The sequence below is a fragment of the Vidua macroura genome, chromosome 4, assembly GCF_024509145.1.
Source record: "Vidua macroura isolate BioBank_ID:100142 chromosome 4, ASM2450914v1, whole genome shotgun sequence".
NCBI classification, from domain to species: domain Eukaryota; kingdom Metazoa; phylum Chordata; class Aves; order Passeriformes; family Viduidae; genus Vidua; species Vidua macroura.
Window position 1 is genome coordinate 20,642,710 of NC_071574.1, and position 17,976 is coordinate 20,660,685.

The 17,976-nt window shown below is 38.0% G+C and overlaps 1 protein-coding gene across 5 annotated transcripts in view; it reads left to right on the forward strand.

Moving 5' to 3' along the window:
• Nucleotides 1–17,976, forward strand: part of CCSER1 (coiled-coil serine rich protein 1) — a 607,763-nt gene that overhangs the window by 70,473 nt on the left and 519,314 nt on the right. For all 5 annotated transcript variants that reach the window (XM_053976370.1, XM_053976371.1, XM_053976374.1 and 2 more), the window contains exon 3: nt 279–466. In XM_053976370.1, coding sequence (XP_053832345.1) covers nt 279–466 — 188 coding nt within the window. The remainder of the gene's footprint in view (nt 1–278; nt 467–17,976) is intronic.

The window sequence follows — 17,976 nt, forward strand, 5'->3', positions numbered from 1 at the left end:
GAAGGGAGAAGGAAAAAGATGGATCAAAGAGTCTTTCTGGATTCTATGAGGAGCCCTGGACTGGGCTGTGGTGTGCTGAGCATGCCTGTCATTGGAGCTGAACAGGGAACTGGGGGTCCAGGTGATACATTGGTCTAGGTAAGCACGGTCTGCTTTCCACAGAACATTTCTCATGGGATTTCAGTGTAATTATTTCAGGCAAAGCAGTGTTCTCATTAAGAAAATACTTGTAGAAAGCACTTCCCTGTAACAATTGCTGATTGTTTCTCTCTTTGTAGTTGATCTTGCCAACAGCCTCAGTCCATACAGGGAAGGCAGATTTGTTGAGAAACGACTGAGGTCCTCTTCAGAAGGCACTGCTGGGGGCAGCCGGCTAATCATAAAACCGAAGGATGGAAATGCAGAAGAGCTTAACAGCCTAAGGAAGCATAGAGCAAGCTCGTCCTCTTCTAAAATGAACAGCATGGTGAGTTTTATTCCCACATCCATAAGTTTGTTTTTCTCTGGTTGGTGTAGCTATAGTGAGAAGCAGTGACCTCACAACATTAATAAGGAGGGCAGGAGCTGTCTCAGGCTTCCAAAATGTGATCCAGGCTCAGCTTCAGCTATTAAAAGTAATTTTTTGCAGGGTGTGGTGCTGTGAAAAAGTTTGTGTACTTTATGGGAAGAGTTTCTTGCTGACATATGTTAGTAATTTGGTTGTGTTTGGAGTTTTTCATGTTTTTCTGTTTTTGCAGGAAGTTTGCATGCAAATATCAGTGAATAACATGTAATTTTTGCAAGCTAGAAAGAACATGATGATATTTAAAGATGCTGTTTCACGTGGGTATACAAAGCATTATGCAAATGGAATTCATGCCCTAAAATACTGATTAATCCTGGCTCAGGCCTGTGAACCTTTTTTTGGGTTCTTAGACCCAAGCTGTTAGGCAGATCTGTGTTTATTTAAATACTAGGCTACGCTGATGCTATTGCACTTCCTTCTGTTTAGCTCCATATTAATGATGGCAATGGGAAGGTGACAATCCAGGCACAGCAGGAAGTTGGCGAAGTGTGGATGGGATTAGGTGGTAGTCTGATCCCTTCTTGTGTTTTGTTTATGAAATTTGAGCTTTTTTCCCCCACTGCCATTAGCAAGATTGTCCCCATATCAACATGTTTTGTTTATGCTTATTGGTATTACAATCACAGACTTCTAAAACAGGATTAGAGAGCATGCTCATGAGGGAAGATAAAATTATTCCTGCTTTCCCCCCCAGTATATATGGATATTGTCTTCCTATTTTAAGAAAATAGGGCTTTTTTAGTAAAAAGTGAGGTTTAGGAAGTAAATCAAACAAAACCAAACCTGAAAACACCCTCTGTACTTTCTCCTCCCCAGAAACAACCGGAAGACAAAAGAAAGAAACAGTTTCCTGGAAGCAAAATAAAAAATAAAAAATTTAAAAAAAGGAAGAAATTGAATGTTCATAATAATACGTATTTGAACAGGAAAAATGCCTCTTCAAAATACTTGTCACAATCAATTTGTGTTCGACACCACAGTAGCAGATGGCTACCAATGAATGATGCTAATGAAGAATAAATACTAGGTAAAGAATTGGTGTTACTACACAAAGCATTATAAGAAACCTTATCTTTCTTAAGTGGCTAGATAGAACAACATGAGTCACACGGCTGGCTGGCTCATGACAACATGAGTCACATGGCTGTATTCATTTTTTTCAGTTCTGGAGAAAAATGAACCACAGACATTTAAGGGGTAGAAAATCCCTGGGGGAGAACAGAGGCCCCTGTGGCAAGGGCAGCATTGCTGTGCACTTCTGCTCTGAGGCGCTGAGCAAGCAGCCGTGGCTGTGGATGCTGGTTTTCTGGCATCACCCAGATGTCTTGTGAAGCTGAAGAAACTGTCTACCTGTATCTTTGCCCCTGTATGTGATCTTTTTCTTGTTGGCAGGCAGTGTGAACTGCTTCTGCTGAGGGACTGGGAGTGAGGAGCCAGAAAGTCTCACTGAAGAGGTGCGAGATTTTTCACTGGAGGCAGGAAGTAAAAAAAAAACCCAGCATCTGAGAAATTGTTCTTTATGCTAAACATCTTGGTCAGCAGAAAATTCTTGCATAATTGTCTGTTCTTGTTTCGAAGATGAAAGGTAAAAGCTTGGATAGATTGACCTCCTAAATACTGGGAATATGTATCAAACCTACAAACAAGACCACTGCTTTCCCTAGGAGTGGGCTTAACTAACTTGTGATGTGCTGAAAATAATTTATATTCTGGCTAAGACTAGTGTTGTGTGTGAATGAAATTTAGGGAAGAAAAAAATCTTTCAAAATAACTCTGCAAACATACCCATTTCATAGTATTGTAAATAATGATGTGAAATAAATGCTTGAAGATGGATTGCCAATTACGTGTTTACAAAGCTGCTGTTCTTGCAGTGGCTGATTCCTGCTACAAGAGGGCACCATTTCACCAGAAATGGTTTTGGAGAGCTGTTTTGTGGTTTGGAGATCACTGCAATTCAGGACATGTGTTTGAGCAGTTTCATGTTGTTAGCCTGTGCAGTATAATAGACCCTTTCCAAATGAGAAGTATTGATAGTAGTGCAATTTAAAGAGATGGGTATCACTGTATATAAACTCTGGTCATTCTAATGCTCCAACAATGAACTCATGAGTTAATAAATTTAAATCTTTTGACATAACATACAGATTAGGTAACTATGGCTCAGAAGGTTGGTAGAAATTATGCTTCACCTGCTGTTTCTACCTAGGTGGTTTTTCTTTTCCAATGTGTAAGACAGACAAAAAGAAAGAGAAATGTGAATCAGCACAGGCAAAAGACCTGAATGGTCTGAAATATGCAGTCCTGCAAGACCAATGAAAAGAATGTCAACCTGGATAGTTGACACAATGAGAATTAGATTTACCATTTAAAAAAAAAAGAAAAAAAAGATCACACCAGCAAATCACTCTAAGTTCTGTAAGAGGTTTAGGAGACAAAACAGCAGGTAGAAGAGACTTCATGTGTAGCAGAACTTGGAACTAAGGGAAAGTGAGATGTGTGTGAGCAACAGAATTATCCATCACTTGTCATAGTACTGGCTAATATGGAAAGTTGAGTATCTCGAATATCACATTTATCAGTACAGAGACAAAATGTTAAATTTTTTTAATGTATGATAGTGATTTTTAAGTGCTAGCAAATTAAAGTCATTAAGACCAGATAGTCATGAAGGGTGATATGAATGGAAGTAACTGTGCATTACTTCAAGTTAAAAAAACTTGAGAGAATGGCGGGAGCGTCTGGATCACACTGCGAAATTCCAAGTCATGAGCTACACTGTACTGTATGCATACGTGTGTTTTCACTCTGTCTAGAAATATGGCTGCATATGTGCAGTGGATTAAGACTGCCCACTTACTTGGCTCTTGCACATCTGCCCTTCTGCCTCTCTGCTAGTCTTCACAAGGAAAATAGTTGTCTTTACAACTGCTCCCTTGCCCATGCCTGTCTATCAGCCTATGTGCTACTTAACTAAAAAACCCTTATTTTTCAACTTCTTGTCTCAGTGGGTGAACACTGCAGGACTGTGTTTCTCTGGGCACTCTTCAGCACAGTTTTCTCTTCAGTTTCTCACGCTTGAGTCTTCTCTAAATGTTGCCTGTTTCTTGCTTCTTAAATTCAGCTTCAACTTTTCACCTTTGCAGGTAAAAACTTTTGTGCTTGCCTTCAGTGCTGCATAGTCAGCTCCCTTTGCCTGGAGCAAAGCAGCCTTGCTGACCTGTGCCAGCCCAATTAGAGCAGCACAACTTATTTTTCTGGATTGTTGCTTTGGCTGTGCCATTTCTTTCTTTGCATCTTTCCTGTGGTTCCTATGTATTAGTTATAAAACCAGGGACTTTTGAGGCCTGAGGACATCCCTGCCTTTTTCTTCTCAGCTTTAACAGTGACCCTGTTGCCAAGCTGTCAAATAATTGTATTCATGTTTTCTCCCATGCTGCCTATCATGCACTTGGATAACTGCAGTTACCTCAAAATTTGCTTCATTTCCTTTGTAGATTTTCAGTTTAATTTTTTGCCTTGCCTAAAGATAATTTTTCAAGATGCATGCTGATACTATATTACTAAGGTTTTTACTGAGCTTTTTTTTTTGCTTATCTATCCAGTGCTGATGCTTAGCGAAAATCCCCCTTTTCTCACGCTTGTCCTATGCTTGTTAAGTGGGGATGCTCCAAGTACCGAGTATCTCAGTAAATGTTTGTGTACAACATAAATTAGGAACAGTGAATGCAAAACAGAGTGTCAGAATACAGGGCAGTATTAGTATTTCATGGGCAGGAATTCAATTTGATAATGGAATTAGTTGAGTATGTTAGTTAAACATTAAAAAAAAAATAATTACTAATTTAGTATAGAGAGGGCCATCTGACATTTTGGGAATATAGAATAAAGGTAAATGATTGACACAGAAATATGCTTGCAAAAGAGAGATTAACTGCAAATATTTGAGACTCCTAGTGTGTCTGGAGGGAGCAGAAAGTCAAAGCAGATGTCTCTAATGAAAGTGTGTTATGGCCAGAACATCTGTGGTAATTATCCAATTAGTATGTGGGATCTAAATTTTGGCTGGTGTCCTGGATATTGTGTGTATGTAACTCCACCTCAGTTTTGTTACCTAAGTGATTTGGGGTGGCTTAGTAGTTAATAGTCAGGCTTCTAGTATACTTCAGAAATGGTACATACAGTGATGGAGCTATTATCCAAACCACTGTATTCAAATCTCTTCCTGTGTTTGATATTGTACCTTACCAGGCCGTACCCAAATCTGTAGCTCATGAAAGTGTGCTTATTGCTTCTCACAGATAACTTTATTTTTAATGTTACCTGAGCACTCTTAGTTATTATCAAGCACCGGTTTTAATCCAGTTGCTACATCGTGACAGAAACAGCAGGATCCTGTGCCCCCATGGACTTCAGTGAATGTACATGAATAAGGGCTAAGATGTTTTTTTTTATGTTCCTCTTGCTTATGTTGAGTTGTATGATATTTTGATGATGCGTGATTAAGCTCAGAGTATGAATCAGACTAGGTTGGCTGCTAGTCTAGAGAGAATTCAAGTAATTTTCATATTTGCTTGAGGTTACTTTAACATTGACCTTCTGGAAGCTGTGATTTTTATGCAGTGTGTGGCTAATACATGAGGTGGTGCTTATATGAGAATAAATACAGTATTTTTTGTCCTCAGGCTACAGCAATTCAGGGTAGGGTGCTTCTTCCAGGTCTTTGATCCTTTGGATTGAGGTGGAAGCTGCTATTGAAAATCCTTGAATTGAATGAGTTTCAAAGGGTGACCAACGAGTAGATTTGAAAGTGGAGTTGAATGTGGTTTTTTTTTTTTGTGATCCATAAACGTGACCTGTAAAGGCCTGAGAAAACCTTGTGGGGTATGCTCTCCTTCTGCAGACTTGCATTAATTATTAATGCCTGAACAGCCTGCCCTGGAAAGGCAGTGAATGAAAGGTTAGGGGGAGTTCTCAGGGCTTCAGTTCAGGTTGAAAAACCCCTCAAACAAAACAGCCTTTTTCAGATATGCCAAGACTGTTACACAAATCTGAAGTAGGTAAGCAAAATGCACACAATTCTTTATTGTCTTCTGCACAACCTTCTTTACAACGAGCAATATTATGTGTGCTTGGAATAGCTACAACCTGTTTTTAACTTGCTATAAGGGTGTATTATCTCTGGTATCTGTGGTGTTCATAAAAACTTTGTCGTAATGAAAATAGGTGTGCTATTCTTTTTCTGTCACTGAATTATGGTATTTTGGCTTAATTCAAATTGATCTCTGCTATGCTGGGCTTCTCGAGGGAGAATATTTAGGAACATCAATTGTTACTGAACTGTTCAAGCAAACCATGTAAGGCAATGGTTCACCCTTCATGAGAAGTGGACTTGACAGCATTAATTTATTACTAGATTGATACTAAAGTAACAAAATTTCCCCTTTTGAGATGAATTCGGTGTTGTGCTCTGTTCTGAAAAGAAACTATGGAAGCCACTTAAAGCAAGAACTGTCAGGACTGTTTTGGCTGAACAGTGCTATCTAGATAGAAGTAAACTGCTGACTATAGGTACTTAGTGATTTGAGTCTTATATTTCTAATTTAGCATGGATAAAGTGCCTTTCACATTCTAATAGAATAAAAAAATGGAAGTGGCAGATAGGGATTTAAGCATTTTGGCTGTGATTTTTTAGGTCAACTCAGCTAGAAGATTTTTGGGTAACTACCCTGTGGGAAATTAATGTCTGTAGTGTAATGTGTGTTTCTTAACAAATGAAGGGCTTGTGAAAATCAGATTGCGGTTGTTAAACACTTTGAATTAATTCTTGAGATCAAGTAACTAACAGAAATTAATTTAGATGTGGCTTAATGCTTATGCTGTGATGTTCTATGCTCTTCTTTAAGGACATAATCATGGCCCAGAAAAAGGTAAACTGTTAATCTAACATTGGAGTAATTATTTAAATTGAATTGAGTTATATTTATACAGGCAGAAGGTAGAGAATCATCATGACAGTGGGGGGATGTATTTGTTGTGTAGCAAAACTAGAACAGAATTAGTTCTTTCTGTGCTTTTATGGGTTAACTGCACCCCTCAGCTACAGGCTTACTCCCTCTGGCAGCAGAAGGAGAAGTGGAAGGGAAAAAGTGTGGAAACTTGCAGGCTGAGATAAGGACAATTTAACAGGGAAGGCAAAAGCTGCACACACAAAGGAATTCATTCAGTAGTTCCCAGGGGTGGATAGGTATTCAGCCAGCCATCCATCCATCCATCCCTGGGAATCAGGGCTCTGTCACACCTTGTGGGTACTTCAGAGGATAAATGCCATGAGTGCAAACATTCTCCCTTCCTTCTTCCTTCCCAGCTTGAACTGCCGAACACAGCATCCATATGGCTGGATCCCTTTGGTCAGGTGGGTTCAGCTGTTCCAACTGTGCCCCCTTCAAATTCTAGCTCACTCACAGCCTCTTCAGTGGCAGGGCAGTGTTAGGAGCAGAAAAGGCCTTGGCAACTGTGCAAGCCCTGCTCAGCAATAGCTAAAGCATATCTTGCTGTGTTGATAACACTGATTTGGTCACAAATCCACAACACAGCATCATAAAAGCAGGCGGATATGAAAAGATTTAATTCTCTCCTATCCAAAACCAGTGCAAATTTGGTATCTGATGTTTTCTCTTCTGAAGACTTGTAGGAGTATTTGCTCTAAGTGTCGTTTGAACTAATTTACAGGACACTGAACTTCTAAAACTACAGGTAGGTGTCCCCTATAATGCATTGTGTTTAGTTTTCTGTTTTAATATTTTTTAGAAAAACATAGCTATTTATTGAGAATAAAAATAGAAGTGTAAAGCACAGGCAGTTGATGGATTTTTCTAACAAAACACACTTTTGTGCTAGTCTTACTACATCCTCCAAATAGTTTTTCTAGTTCAGTTAATGTAAGAGGTAGCTTGTTCTGAAGCTGCTCATCATTTAGATTTGATATTATTTTAATGGATTTCTTTTTCCACATGAAGGGAAAGATTTTTTTCTGCACAGAAATATCTGGTAATATGTTAAAATATACCCTAGTCATAAATATAGTTTAAATAGATAGATATATTTGTCAAGCAAAAGCAGCTTGGTTATTTTTCTTTTTTATTATGACTTTTACATTTTACTTTCCTGTTCATGACCATATTTTCCATGTTCTGAATACAGGTGAGTGCTGCAGCAAGATTGTTATACAGTCTTCTTGAAGTAAACCACTCATTCTGTTTGTGCATGCGGGCTACTAGAATCTTTGTCACCACCTATAGTGCCACCACCAAAGCAGTAACTCTCTTGTGGTGAAGATACTTATATGTATCTTCAGTGCCTGTCATTCTGTGAACCTGTGAGAGAGGTCAGGGATTTAACAAGGTGAAACAATCCTGTGAAAAATCTCATGAATGCTCCCTGCTAGCTCTCACAGTATGTTAATCAATATTAACAGAGAAACAGAGTCGCTGGTGCATGAAGGCACCTTTGGGATGATCTGGTCCAACACCTCTGCTCAAATCAGGGTCAGGGATGGCATCCCTTCACCCAGGGATGTGTGTAGTTTGATTTAGAGTGTCTCTGAGGGTAGAGACTCCAGAGCTTCACTTGGCAGCCTGTCCAGGTGTTTGTCCAGATTTATAGTTTAAAAAAAGAACAAAGTTTTTTCTTGGGCTTCTTGTATTTCAGTTTGCACTTCTCTATTCCCTGGGCATCACTAAGAGGAGTCTGACTCTGTCTTTATGACATCCATGACCACCCCTGTGTGTCAGATGCTCAAAGGCCTTTGATACTTGGAAGAGATGAGTCCAGTATTGAAGGACAGGGAGTCAAAGGGAATTATAAGCAGAGCTCCTTTGGCACCCTCATTATGCTCCCAACTCACTTGCTTTGCCTGTGGGCTCTGCCCAGTCATTCTGCCTGCAAATGTGCTGTGTTGGGCAGAAATTGTAAAGTCACAGGAGCTGGGATCATCTCCATGTGTACACACAGTCTCTTATATTTCCCCATCCTACTTCACAGATCAGGTGTGCCAGAGAAAGGAGGTGGTTTACAGGGGGTTCCTGTGATATCCAGTGATGGCAGGTGGGAAGTAGAAGCGTGAGAGGGTGGAGAGGCCACCGGGACTCTTAACAAGTGTTTCTGAAAGAGCTGGGAGAGGTGGTAAAACGTACTCTGCTTGCATACTGGGATCTCTTCCCTGCACAAGGACAGGGTTCAGGGGAACATGCAAGTTAGTTACCATTGATGGAGACATGTTAGAGGGTTATCTGAGCTAGTGTGGCTGATCTAATGTCTGTATTTTATTACACTTGATTTTTAAATAAAGGAGGGGCCTTCATGGAATTAGTAATACTTAAGTGGAAAGAGTTTTCTGTGCAGTATTGGTAAAAGAAAGTACTTCCTCAGAAAAAGGGTAAATTACTTTAATTGACTATCTGCTATGCCCTAGAAGATTACAGTCATGTCTTTTATCTTGGGAGATGCCCTTAGCACAGGCAATATTTTTGCAGCTGTAGCATATATCTTCTTGGGTTAGCATATGCAAGTAATACATACAATAGGAAAACTGAAAATTTTAGATTACGTTTCTAAGGGACACAGTTAATGGACAGCTAATTCACTGAACTTGAAATTTATGACTAGTGAATAAAAATCAGTAGCTCGAGTTGATCATCCTGTAGGTCAGATGATTCATAGGTAGTTTGCACTTCCTTATATTTTATGAAAAAAAAAAAAAAGGAAAATTGCCCTGGCTTTGTTCTTAGAGTGACTAATTTTGCCCTTGCTGTGTGGGTCCCTCAAACAGTGTGTCCATAAATAATTCTGTAGTGTGAGTTCTGGAATGCTTTCCTATAAGCTGCCTATTTGTATTCTTTTGCTTATGTGAGAATAAACTCAGAATAAATACAGTATTTTTTTCCCCAGGCTACAGCAATTCAGGGTAGGGTGCTTCTTCCAGTCCTTTGATCCCTTTGGCTGATAAAAAGAAGGTAATGGGGTGAGAAATGGAAATTCTGTTGGGTCACTTGTTAGGTCATTTATATTTGCAGTCCTTCTTATCTTGCCAGTGTGATGCTGGAGGCAATACTAGATGAACCCTGGATTAAGGATTTGGCAGGGCCTGGAAAACTAGCTGTAGACCCTGAAGCTTGCCATTTAGAACAGGAGATTTTTCTGGTTTAAAGTCAAATGCATGCTAGCCCATGAAAGGCTCAGGATTGTGCTTTGTGATTTGATACATGGAAATCAGGTTTGGGAATATTTATCTAGGTTCATTCACTTTTAGTGGAGGAGTAGGCAACAGTTTATCATTCAGGAAGGGAATGAGATCCTAAATCAGGTTTTGTTGCCCCTGAGATAATTTTGTGTATTCATAGCATTCATTCACTAAAGCTAATAAAATTAATGGAAATAACATATAACTGGTGAATAATTTAGTATCTATCTTGTAAAATTCTCTTAACTCACTGTGTCGATGTTTTAATGAACAAACTGCACACAACCCCCCCAGACAACACAAACTTTCCAAAATTATTATACTTACGTGTGTTTTGTATTTGAATTCTTGATAAAGTAACAAACACTCTGTGATTTTTTTTTTCTATGAGAGGCTTTTTGGACTTGGAAGAATACTATTGTTGAATAAATGTGTAAGGTTTATATTTGCAGTCTGCATAGCTGTTATGTTTTGGAGCTGATTTGCAATCAGAGGAACGTTGGTACTTGAGAAGTTGTTGTTAGAAATAGGTGGAGCAATTAGTTGCACAAGACAAAATGCCTTGTTTGATACCAGAGAAAACATTAGGAGGGAAATGAAGGTGTTTAGTAACAGACTGCTTCCGGATCTTGAACATCTGCAACAGAAGGGGGAGTTTTAATCAATTGAGAGCTAATAGAAAGTTGTTCACTAAGGTCTATTTTTGTTGCTTAGACTGATACCTTGGATAGAAAGAAGGGCTTCAGTTTTTCTTACTTAATTGTTTTTTATTCATATGTGTTTTAGGTTACTCCCACATATCCACCCTGTTACGTCTGATGCTGTGGAACAGGCAGCACTGTAGCAGAACTCATGTCTCCTAAAAATGACTCCAAGTTGGTTTTGTTTTTTTTGGCTTTTTTTTTTTTTTAATATATCTAAGGAAATGAGGTTAGTTTTGACTGCTCCAAAAATCAGAAGTCTCTTGTCATCTTTTTTTTTAGCATCTTTTAGTTGATAAAAGTAAAACTCAACAGTTTTGACGTAGTCACTCTAACCAAAATGATTAGATTATAAGTGTTGGGAGTATATTTCGAAGAAACTATCCCAAAATAAGCATTGCAAAACTTGTGATACGTGAAGCAACATGAGTAAATAGTGGGAGGGAACACTTAGCTAAATGAAGTTGCCTTTATAAATCTGTAGACTTGGTAGAGTGTTATCCTGGAAGACTTTCATCTTTCCAAATTTGCCAACTTTTGAAATCTGTCTCCTTACTGGAGTGTAGGAAGTGTAGTAGGGAATCCAAAGAGAAGCAAGGACGATAAAGGACTTACTAGGGACTGGGCTGTGTTGCCATTAGAAAATGGGTGGGGTTATGAAATGCTGATTAGAAAGGAAGAGTTAAATGTAAGAAAATTGTGATTTTGGATGGGATAGAGTTCACTGCAGGTGCTGTGGAAAAGGAAGAGAAACATTGGGAAGGAAAAAAGGTCAGGAGGAAGTTTTGACTAGGAGATCTGAAAGTTAAGAGGATAGGAAGTAGTCAGTTAAAGAAGCTGGAAAGATGGGAGAGGCTATCTGTATTTTTATAAATTAGGCAGGAGTTGAGGGAGAAGCTGGGAACTAATGAGGTCAAGAGCTTACAAAACTGAGAAATTTGTAATCCTTCTCTTACCTGAAACATTGCAATTCAGGAGTTAATTTTATCTTCTATGATTATTCCCTATAGGGCACGTTGTTCAGAAAAAAATACAGCAGCCTGTAAAGTAGGCATTGTTGGCACAAACCTGTCAGGCATTTCACCTGGAAGAGAGAAAGAGAGAAGTAATGCATTTTTCCTGCTAAAAATGTGGCAGTATGCACAATAGTTTAAGTATTTCCATTAGTCACATTTCAGCAGAGTTTTTTCTCCAGATGAGTATAAAAAATTGTCATTTTTGTCTTTATTCTTTAAGGACATATGTGATGTAGTGAAAGCAATTTGATCTTGTTATCAAAGCTATATATTTTCTTTTGAAATACTTTGCCTTCTCTCAGCCTGTGGAAAAAAAGGAAAAAAGGAAGAGGAATATTTTTGCATCTTTATGAATAAAAATGTATGCCTGTAACTTCTGTTTGTGTTGGCTCTGGTTAAATCACAAAGTTTTTCTGAGATGCCTAATTAATATGCCTTGTTCACACCTACACTTTTAAACTAATCATCACAGCACAGAGTCTGGACAATTTTTTTCCTTGTGTCTGAGAGAAGGTAACTTATGCCAAACATTTGCTTTTCTCATAGCTCAGGATATCCTTTGTATTCCCCATTCCTAGCCTAGAGGAAGTGTGTGCAATCATTAAAGATTTTGCAGAAAGAGAAATTAATAAAGGAACATAAGACACAGTCATGATGGGGCTTCAGATATTACTTGCTCCCAGGCAAGGATGTGTGTTAAGGATGTGTTAAGGATGTGTGTTTGATGTTGTAAAATGCCTAACTAAGGTAACTTAGTTCTCAGTCTATCAAGTTATGCATAGGTTAACTTGTTTTTACACTGAGCCACTTCTAAAATTTACAAATAATAAGCAGATTATTTTCTGTGATCTAATCACAGTGGGAAAATTTCTTTATCTTTTAAACAAACCCAAATCATCATCAGTGACAGAGAACTACCTCTGTAGATAAGTTGTCAAGCTATTCATACTGCTTTTCAGGTCCTAAGAAGAGAAGGGATGCAGAAGTATAGTTAATTCCTCAAAACAGTAGTTTAGTAAGATGATATGACCAGATCTAATAACAGAATATTAATAACAAATAATAAGAGGAAAGTAAAATGTCCTTTTTACTTTACTGTGCCCAGTCACAAAATCAAGAGGAAAATATTGCATTGAGGAGTAACCAGCAAAGCTTATTTGTGCAAATGAAATTGTCAGAACAGGCAGATTCAGTCTGGGGGTTTGTGGATGTCAGATTTTTCATTGCCAGTTTTAGGCACTGATAAGATGAGACATTGAATCTCAGCGTGTTGGTGTCTTGGTGAGGTTTTTATTTCAAAGAGATACAGATACATGAATAAAAGTCTTGAACCTAAGTGAAAGGAATAGTCAACCACTCAGCCATGGTTCATGAATCACAGTAGTTTGTTTTAATAACTTCAGTTGGGAAAGTGGATGCCAAACTATTCTATCTGGATGCTTCAAGTGGACTCAGCTGTCTACTGGAAGGACCTACAGGTGGAAGAGAATAGGACTGAATCAGGGATTCTATGCTGACTAACACAAGAAAGAAAAGCACTGTGAATGCATGGTTTTGCTCTTGGATAGCATTCATCCATCTATACAGTCTGCATAACAAAAGCAATTGTGGCATTATTAAATGGTATGATGTGATACACTGATTTCTTGAGGCATATTTATTGCTGCTCAGTAGGAGGCCTGTAAGGTCTATTAACCAGAGGAGTTCAAAGATATCTCTTGTTGTTTAATATTTATTTTTTTAAAAATTCTGTGCAGCAGGGTGTCTGTTAAAAAGATTTTAGGATGCTTTGTTGTCCCTCTAATATGCATTTCAGTTTGTTTAATGGAGCTCTCCATTTTGGAGCTAGCACATGAGACTGCCAAAACTAAATTGTTTGTGAGCCTGGTTGCTGTTAAGAAAGAAAAGCCAATGTTCCTAATGGTAAATAAAAACATTTTCATGATCAGATACTTTGATTATTGTTGCGTATTTTAATAGGTGGTGAACAAACTTATCACTGGTTTTTCTGCCTCTGTGTTGTGATGGCAAACAGTGTCTGCTTTCCAAAAATAGACCAAACAGTGCAGAATCTGTCAAGGGCTCTGTTTAAGCTTAGAATTGTTTGGCAAATAAAAGACATTGCAATTTTCATTCATTCTGCATATTTCAAAGGTAGAGAGAGAACATTTTTGCATAGACTTATCGCAAGCTATTTTCATATTCAAGGTGAATAGAAGGATTTAGCAGATCCTAACATTAATTACGATTTCATTTAAGACCCGAGTTCCATTTTGATACTCTGTTGCCACATACGAGGTTTGCCCACTAGCATTACAAAAGCCAATTAGCCTATTACTACTCATAGGTATTTATAGGGAACAGCCATACATCAAATTTCAAACACTATGTAATATTGCCTGATGTCAAGAAACCTTTTATTTTAGCTTTTTTTTTTTTTTCTTAGACTCACTGTTGGAAATTATTTTGCTGACATTATTTATGGACCAAAACCAGGCTATTTTGTTGTTCTCTTTACTTGTGTTTTAGTAGAGTGCTGGTGGTAAAGTGGCAATGCTGTGTCCAAGCGCTGTGTCCTCTGTGTGTTGAAATAAAAGAGTTGTTGGGATTGCAGAGTAGAGGAGAGCAGAGCATTTGCTTCTGTGTGTGTATGGATATCAAACAAGTGCCTGACCCGTATGTGCCCACAGGTTTCAACAGGAAAAAGAGCTTGAGAAGTTTTTAGAACTAGAAAGGACCATTGGATTCTCCTGTCGACCTTTTTGATGCCACTTGTCATAAAAGGCTACCAGTTACCTCTGCTTCAAGGACAATGAGTTCTGTTGGAGTAAGGATATGAAAAATATTAAGAGATGGAATAAATGTGACTTCACTTGCTAGGTTATTCCGAAAGTGTGAGATTTTTTAAAAAAAGAACAAAACAAACCAAACAACAGACAATGGACCAAACCAGCAAAACAGACTGTGGAAAAAATCAGGCCTGATTCCTAAATTAATGGCAGCTATGTTTTTACTTCCAGCCATTAGGCCTCAGTTTGTCTTGTGTACCTAGACATAAGTCTATCTTTTTAGTAAGTGGCATTTTTCTGTTCATTAAAGCTACTTGTAAATTATAAAGCTACCTTCTTGTTATTTCTTCATTTTATTTGAACAGATTGAGATCTTTACATATTTTACTTTGCAAAATATTTTGGGTATTTTTATTGGTTTTATGATTTTTACTTGGCTGCGTGATTTTTTTTTTTTAGGGAGAGAAGGTTAAGCAAAAGGAAAAAAAAAACGGATTCTAACAAAAGATGTGAAACATTTGTGAAAATAACTGATGCAGAAAGACAAAAATCACCATCTTGCTCCTGTTCCACTCTGTATAGTTGATAGCTCCAATAGCAATGAATATTTTAATTCTGCACCTCCCAGGAAGATAAATTTTTTGCTGCAAGGTATACTGACTGCACCTGAATGATAACTTATGCAAATGATATGACTATCTAGTCCCTCAAAGCATTTTTCTTAGTGAAGAGAATGGCTCTTTGTAAATTTGTGCAAAATTGATAATTTTCCACTACTGTTTCTGTGAGGCTGATGCAACTATATATGCAATATATATATATTAAAGGAAATAAAGTGTAGGCAGTAACACACATTTCATGTTACCAGTTGTATTCATTGAAGCAGGAGTCCTGTTGTAGCTCAGTGGGATGACATAGGAAATTACTCCAGTGTGCCATGGGAAATAATTTGCTTTGGATTTTCTTTGTTGCTGATGTTCTTAATGGTTTTTATTTGTTTGAGGGCTACATAAGTATTTTATGGAAGGGCTGCTGGTCATAACTGCTTGTCTGTCAGCCTTTAGGTGAGTATTCTTCATCTATCATCCACTTGCACTGGATTCTACAGATGCTGTGAAGGGATATTTGTTTTTGTCAAAAGCATGGTGCAGAAAGATGTGAGTACAAGTAATGTAATTTATTAGTCTAATTGAAACAGAGGAAACAAACGAACAAGCTTTTGTCACAGAAATCCTTTTCAGGGCCAGTTCCTTAGGTAATTGTCTTGGAAGAAGTGTTTGTGTCTAGGGATATGTCTGGTTTTTTTTAGCTGTAAAACTGGTCTGGTAAAAGATACTGTTTCTTCCAGTAAACTTTGTTTTTCATAGCTTTTTAGTCAATCATGCTTGCAACAATTCTGCTAATGTAGTTTTTCAGCAGTGCATCTCCTTGCTTTTATGTGCTTTCAACCAACACAAGCAGAATGTAAACTATCTGTCATTCACACATTGAAAATTCTGGAAAAGTAGTAATAGATAGAAAAATTAAAAATATATGTAGTTTATCAACTCTTTTCATATAGCTGCTTTTTACAAAGGTGATGCTGTTGCTTATCTCCCATTGCAGCTGTTCACTGCGAACTCTTATGTCTTTGTAGTTATTATCTGGATTTAAAAGAAATAAAAGATGGTGCATTTCTTAATTTGTCAGCTTTCATCATTTACATTTGTTGGTGAAAGCTGCCAAGCCCTATTAGGGGGCTAAGCTCACCGGGGGATACTGGTGTCAATTCCACCTGCTTGTCATGTTATTTTCTCTACACTTGTTAACTCAAACTGTCAACCTGTAAAGTGCTCTTACCACATCTGCACATGAGGTGCTGCAGGAGGTGACATAAACTAATAGAAGGAGTTCATGGTAACAGAAAATCTCATTTGTACGTAGTGGGAGTGATGAGCTCACGGACTTGCACTTAGATTGCATTGTAATTAATGGTGATTTGTGTATCTTAGTGTGATAGCTGTAGAGACTCCTGCTGTCTTCCTGGTCCTGTCTGACAGGGTTGTTTCTCCTAAGAGGTGTGGACAGGAGAGAGCAGCCAAGAGGTGCGTGATATAGCTGGACTGATAGCAAGTTTCTCTGCTAATCACAGGCCCATCACTCATGATTAAGAACTGAAAGCCAGTTTTCAGCCTTATGTCCCAGTTGTGGATATGATGGCTGCAGAACTGTGTTTTGAAAGCATTTCTTTTATTTATCAACAGTAGAAAGGTTATGTAGATATCCAGATGAATAAATGCTAAGAAAAGAGAATAAAGAAAGTAAGTTAGATGATAGTGCCATGTAAAAGAATGGCAAGATAAACTCCTGATGCTGAAGGTCCTGAAGATGAAGCTTTTTGCACCTGATGTTATTGAGAACCTGTGGGCTGTTTGGTTTCCTTGTGCTGTTTCTGATTACCTCTTTAGAGAGCAAAAACATTATCAATTGAATGTTATGCCAGGTTGCCATTTCTTCACTTTCTGTAGAAAAAAAGGCTTGTGAAGGGGATGAGTAGAGCTGTCCCTGTCTGTAGCTGCAGTAATCTGGAACCTGCTTTGGTTTGATCTGGTGGCAGATTGCGTTAGTTCTCCCTTTGCAAGTCCAGAGGGGTCCCCCCTTTTAAGATGATAAATGCCTTTGTGAATCCACAAGCCTGTTTAAGAGGGAACCTATTTGCTGTCTCTTCAAGTCTGTGTTGGCCCCACATATTTTCCTTCTGACTTGTAATATCACTAAGCTGGAGGACTGCTCATGCTTTTAAACTTCTTGCAGGGCTTCAGACATTCAGTATTTCCCTGTCTGCTTTCACTTGTCTTTTCTCAAGGCTTGGTGAATCTGACCTTGACCAAGTGTTTCAAGGAATGGGCATGAACAGCTTTATTCCTTCTGGGCCATCTTGTAATTAGCAAGCAAAATTGGTTATATTTTGCCTAGCTGCCCAACATTTTTCATTTATATACTGAAGATTACATCGCTGTTTTCATACAGAGCAAATATTTGAGCCTAGAGCTAAAGGAAGAGAAACTTTAGCTCGCTCTTGAGAATGTTTTGTATTAACTCTAGTGTAATAAATAAATTACTTATCTATTGCCTTATTTTTACTGTGTATCTCATCTCCCTACACTGGACATTTGTCCCACGTGATCTAAATTCCATCTTATCTACAGAGAGTATAACCAACAGGAAATAATCTCTCTTATGGTAATCAAACCTGAATTACCCAAAGATCTGGATGAAATGATCACAAATATTTTAAAGTTTGTACAACATTCCAAGCATACGACAAGCTTTGTACAGAGATAAAGGTAATGCTGTGACTATAAAGAGTATTCAAGTTAAACAGATCAGACACATGGAGCTCTCCATCAGTCCTGGACACGAAAAAACTGAAAAGGAAAATAAACATGACTGATGATATCCATTAATAAGGATATCATTATATCCATTGGATATATGGAGATATATATATATGGATATATATATGGATATATATGGATATATGATATCCATTAATATGGATATCATCAGTCATGATGACATCTGTATCATCATCATGATGATATCATCATGGAGGATGGATAGAAGATTCCAGGTAAGAGAATGTGAATAGGAAGAATTCAAGGGCACAGCAGTTGCAGGATTT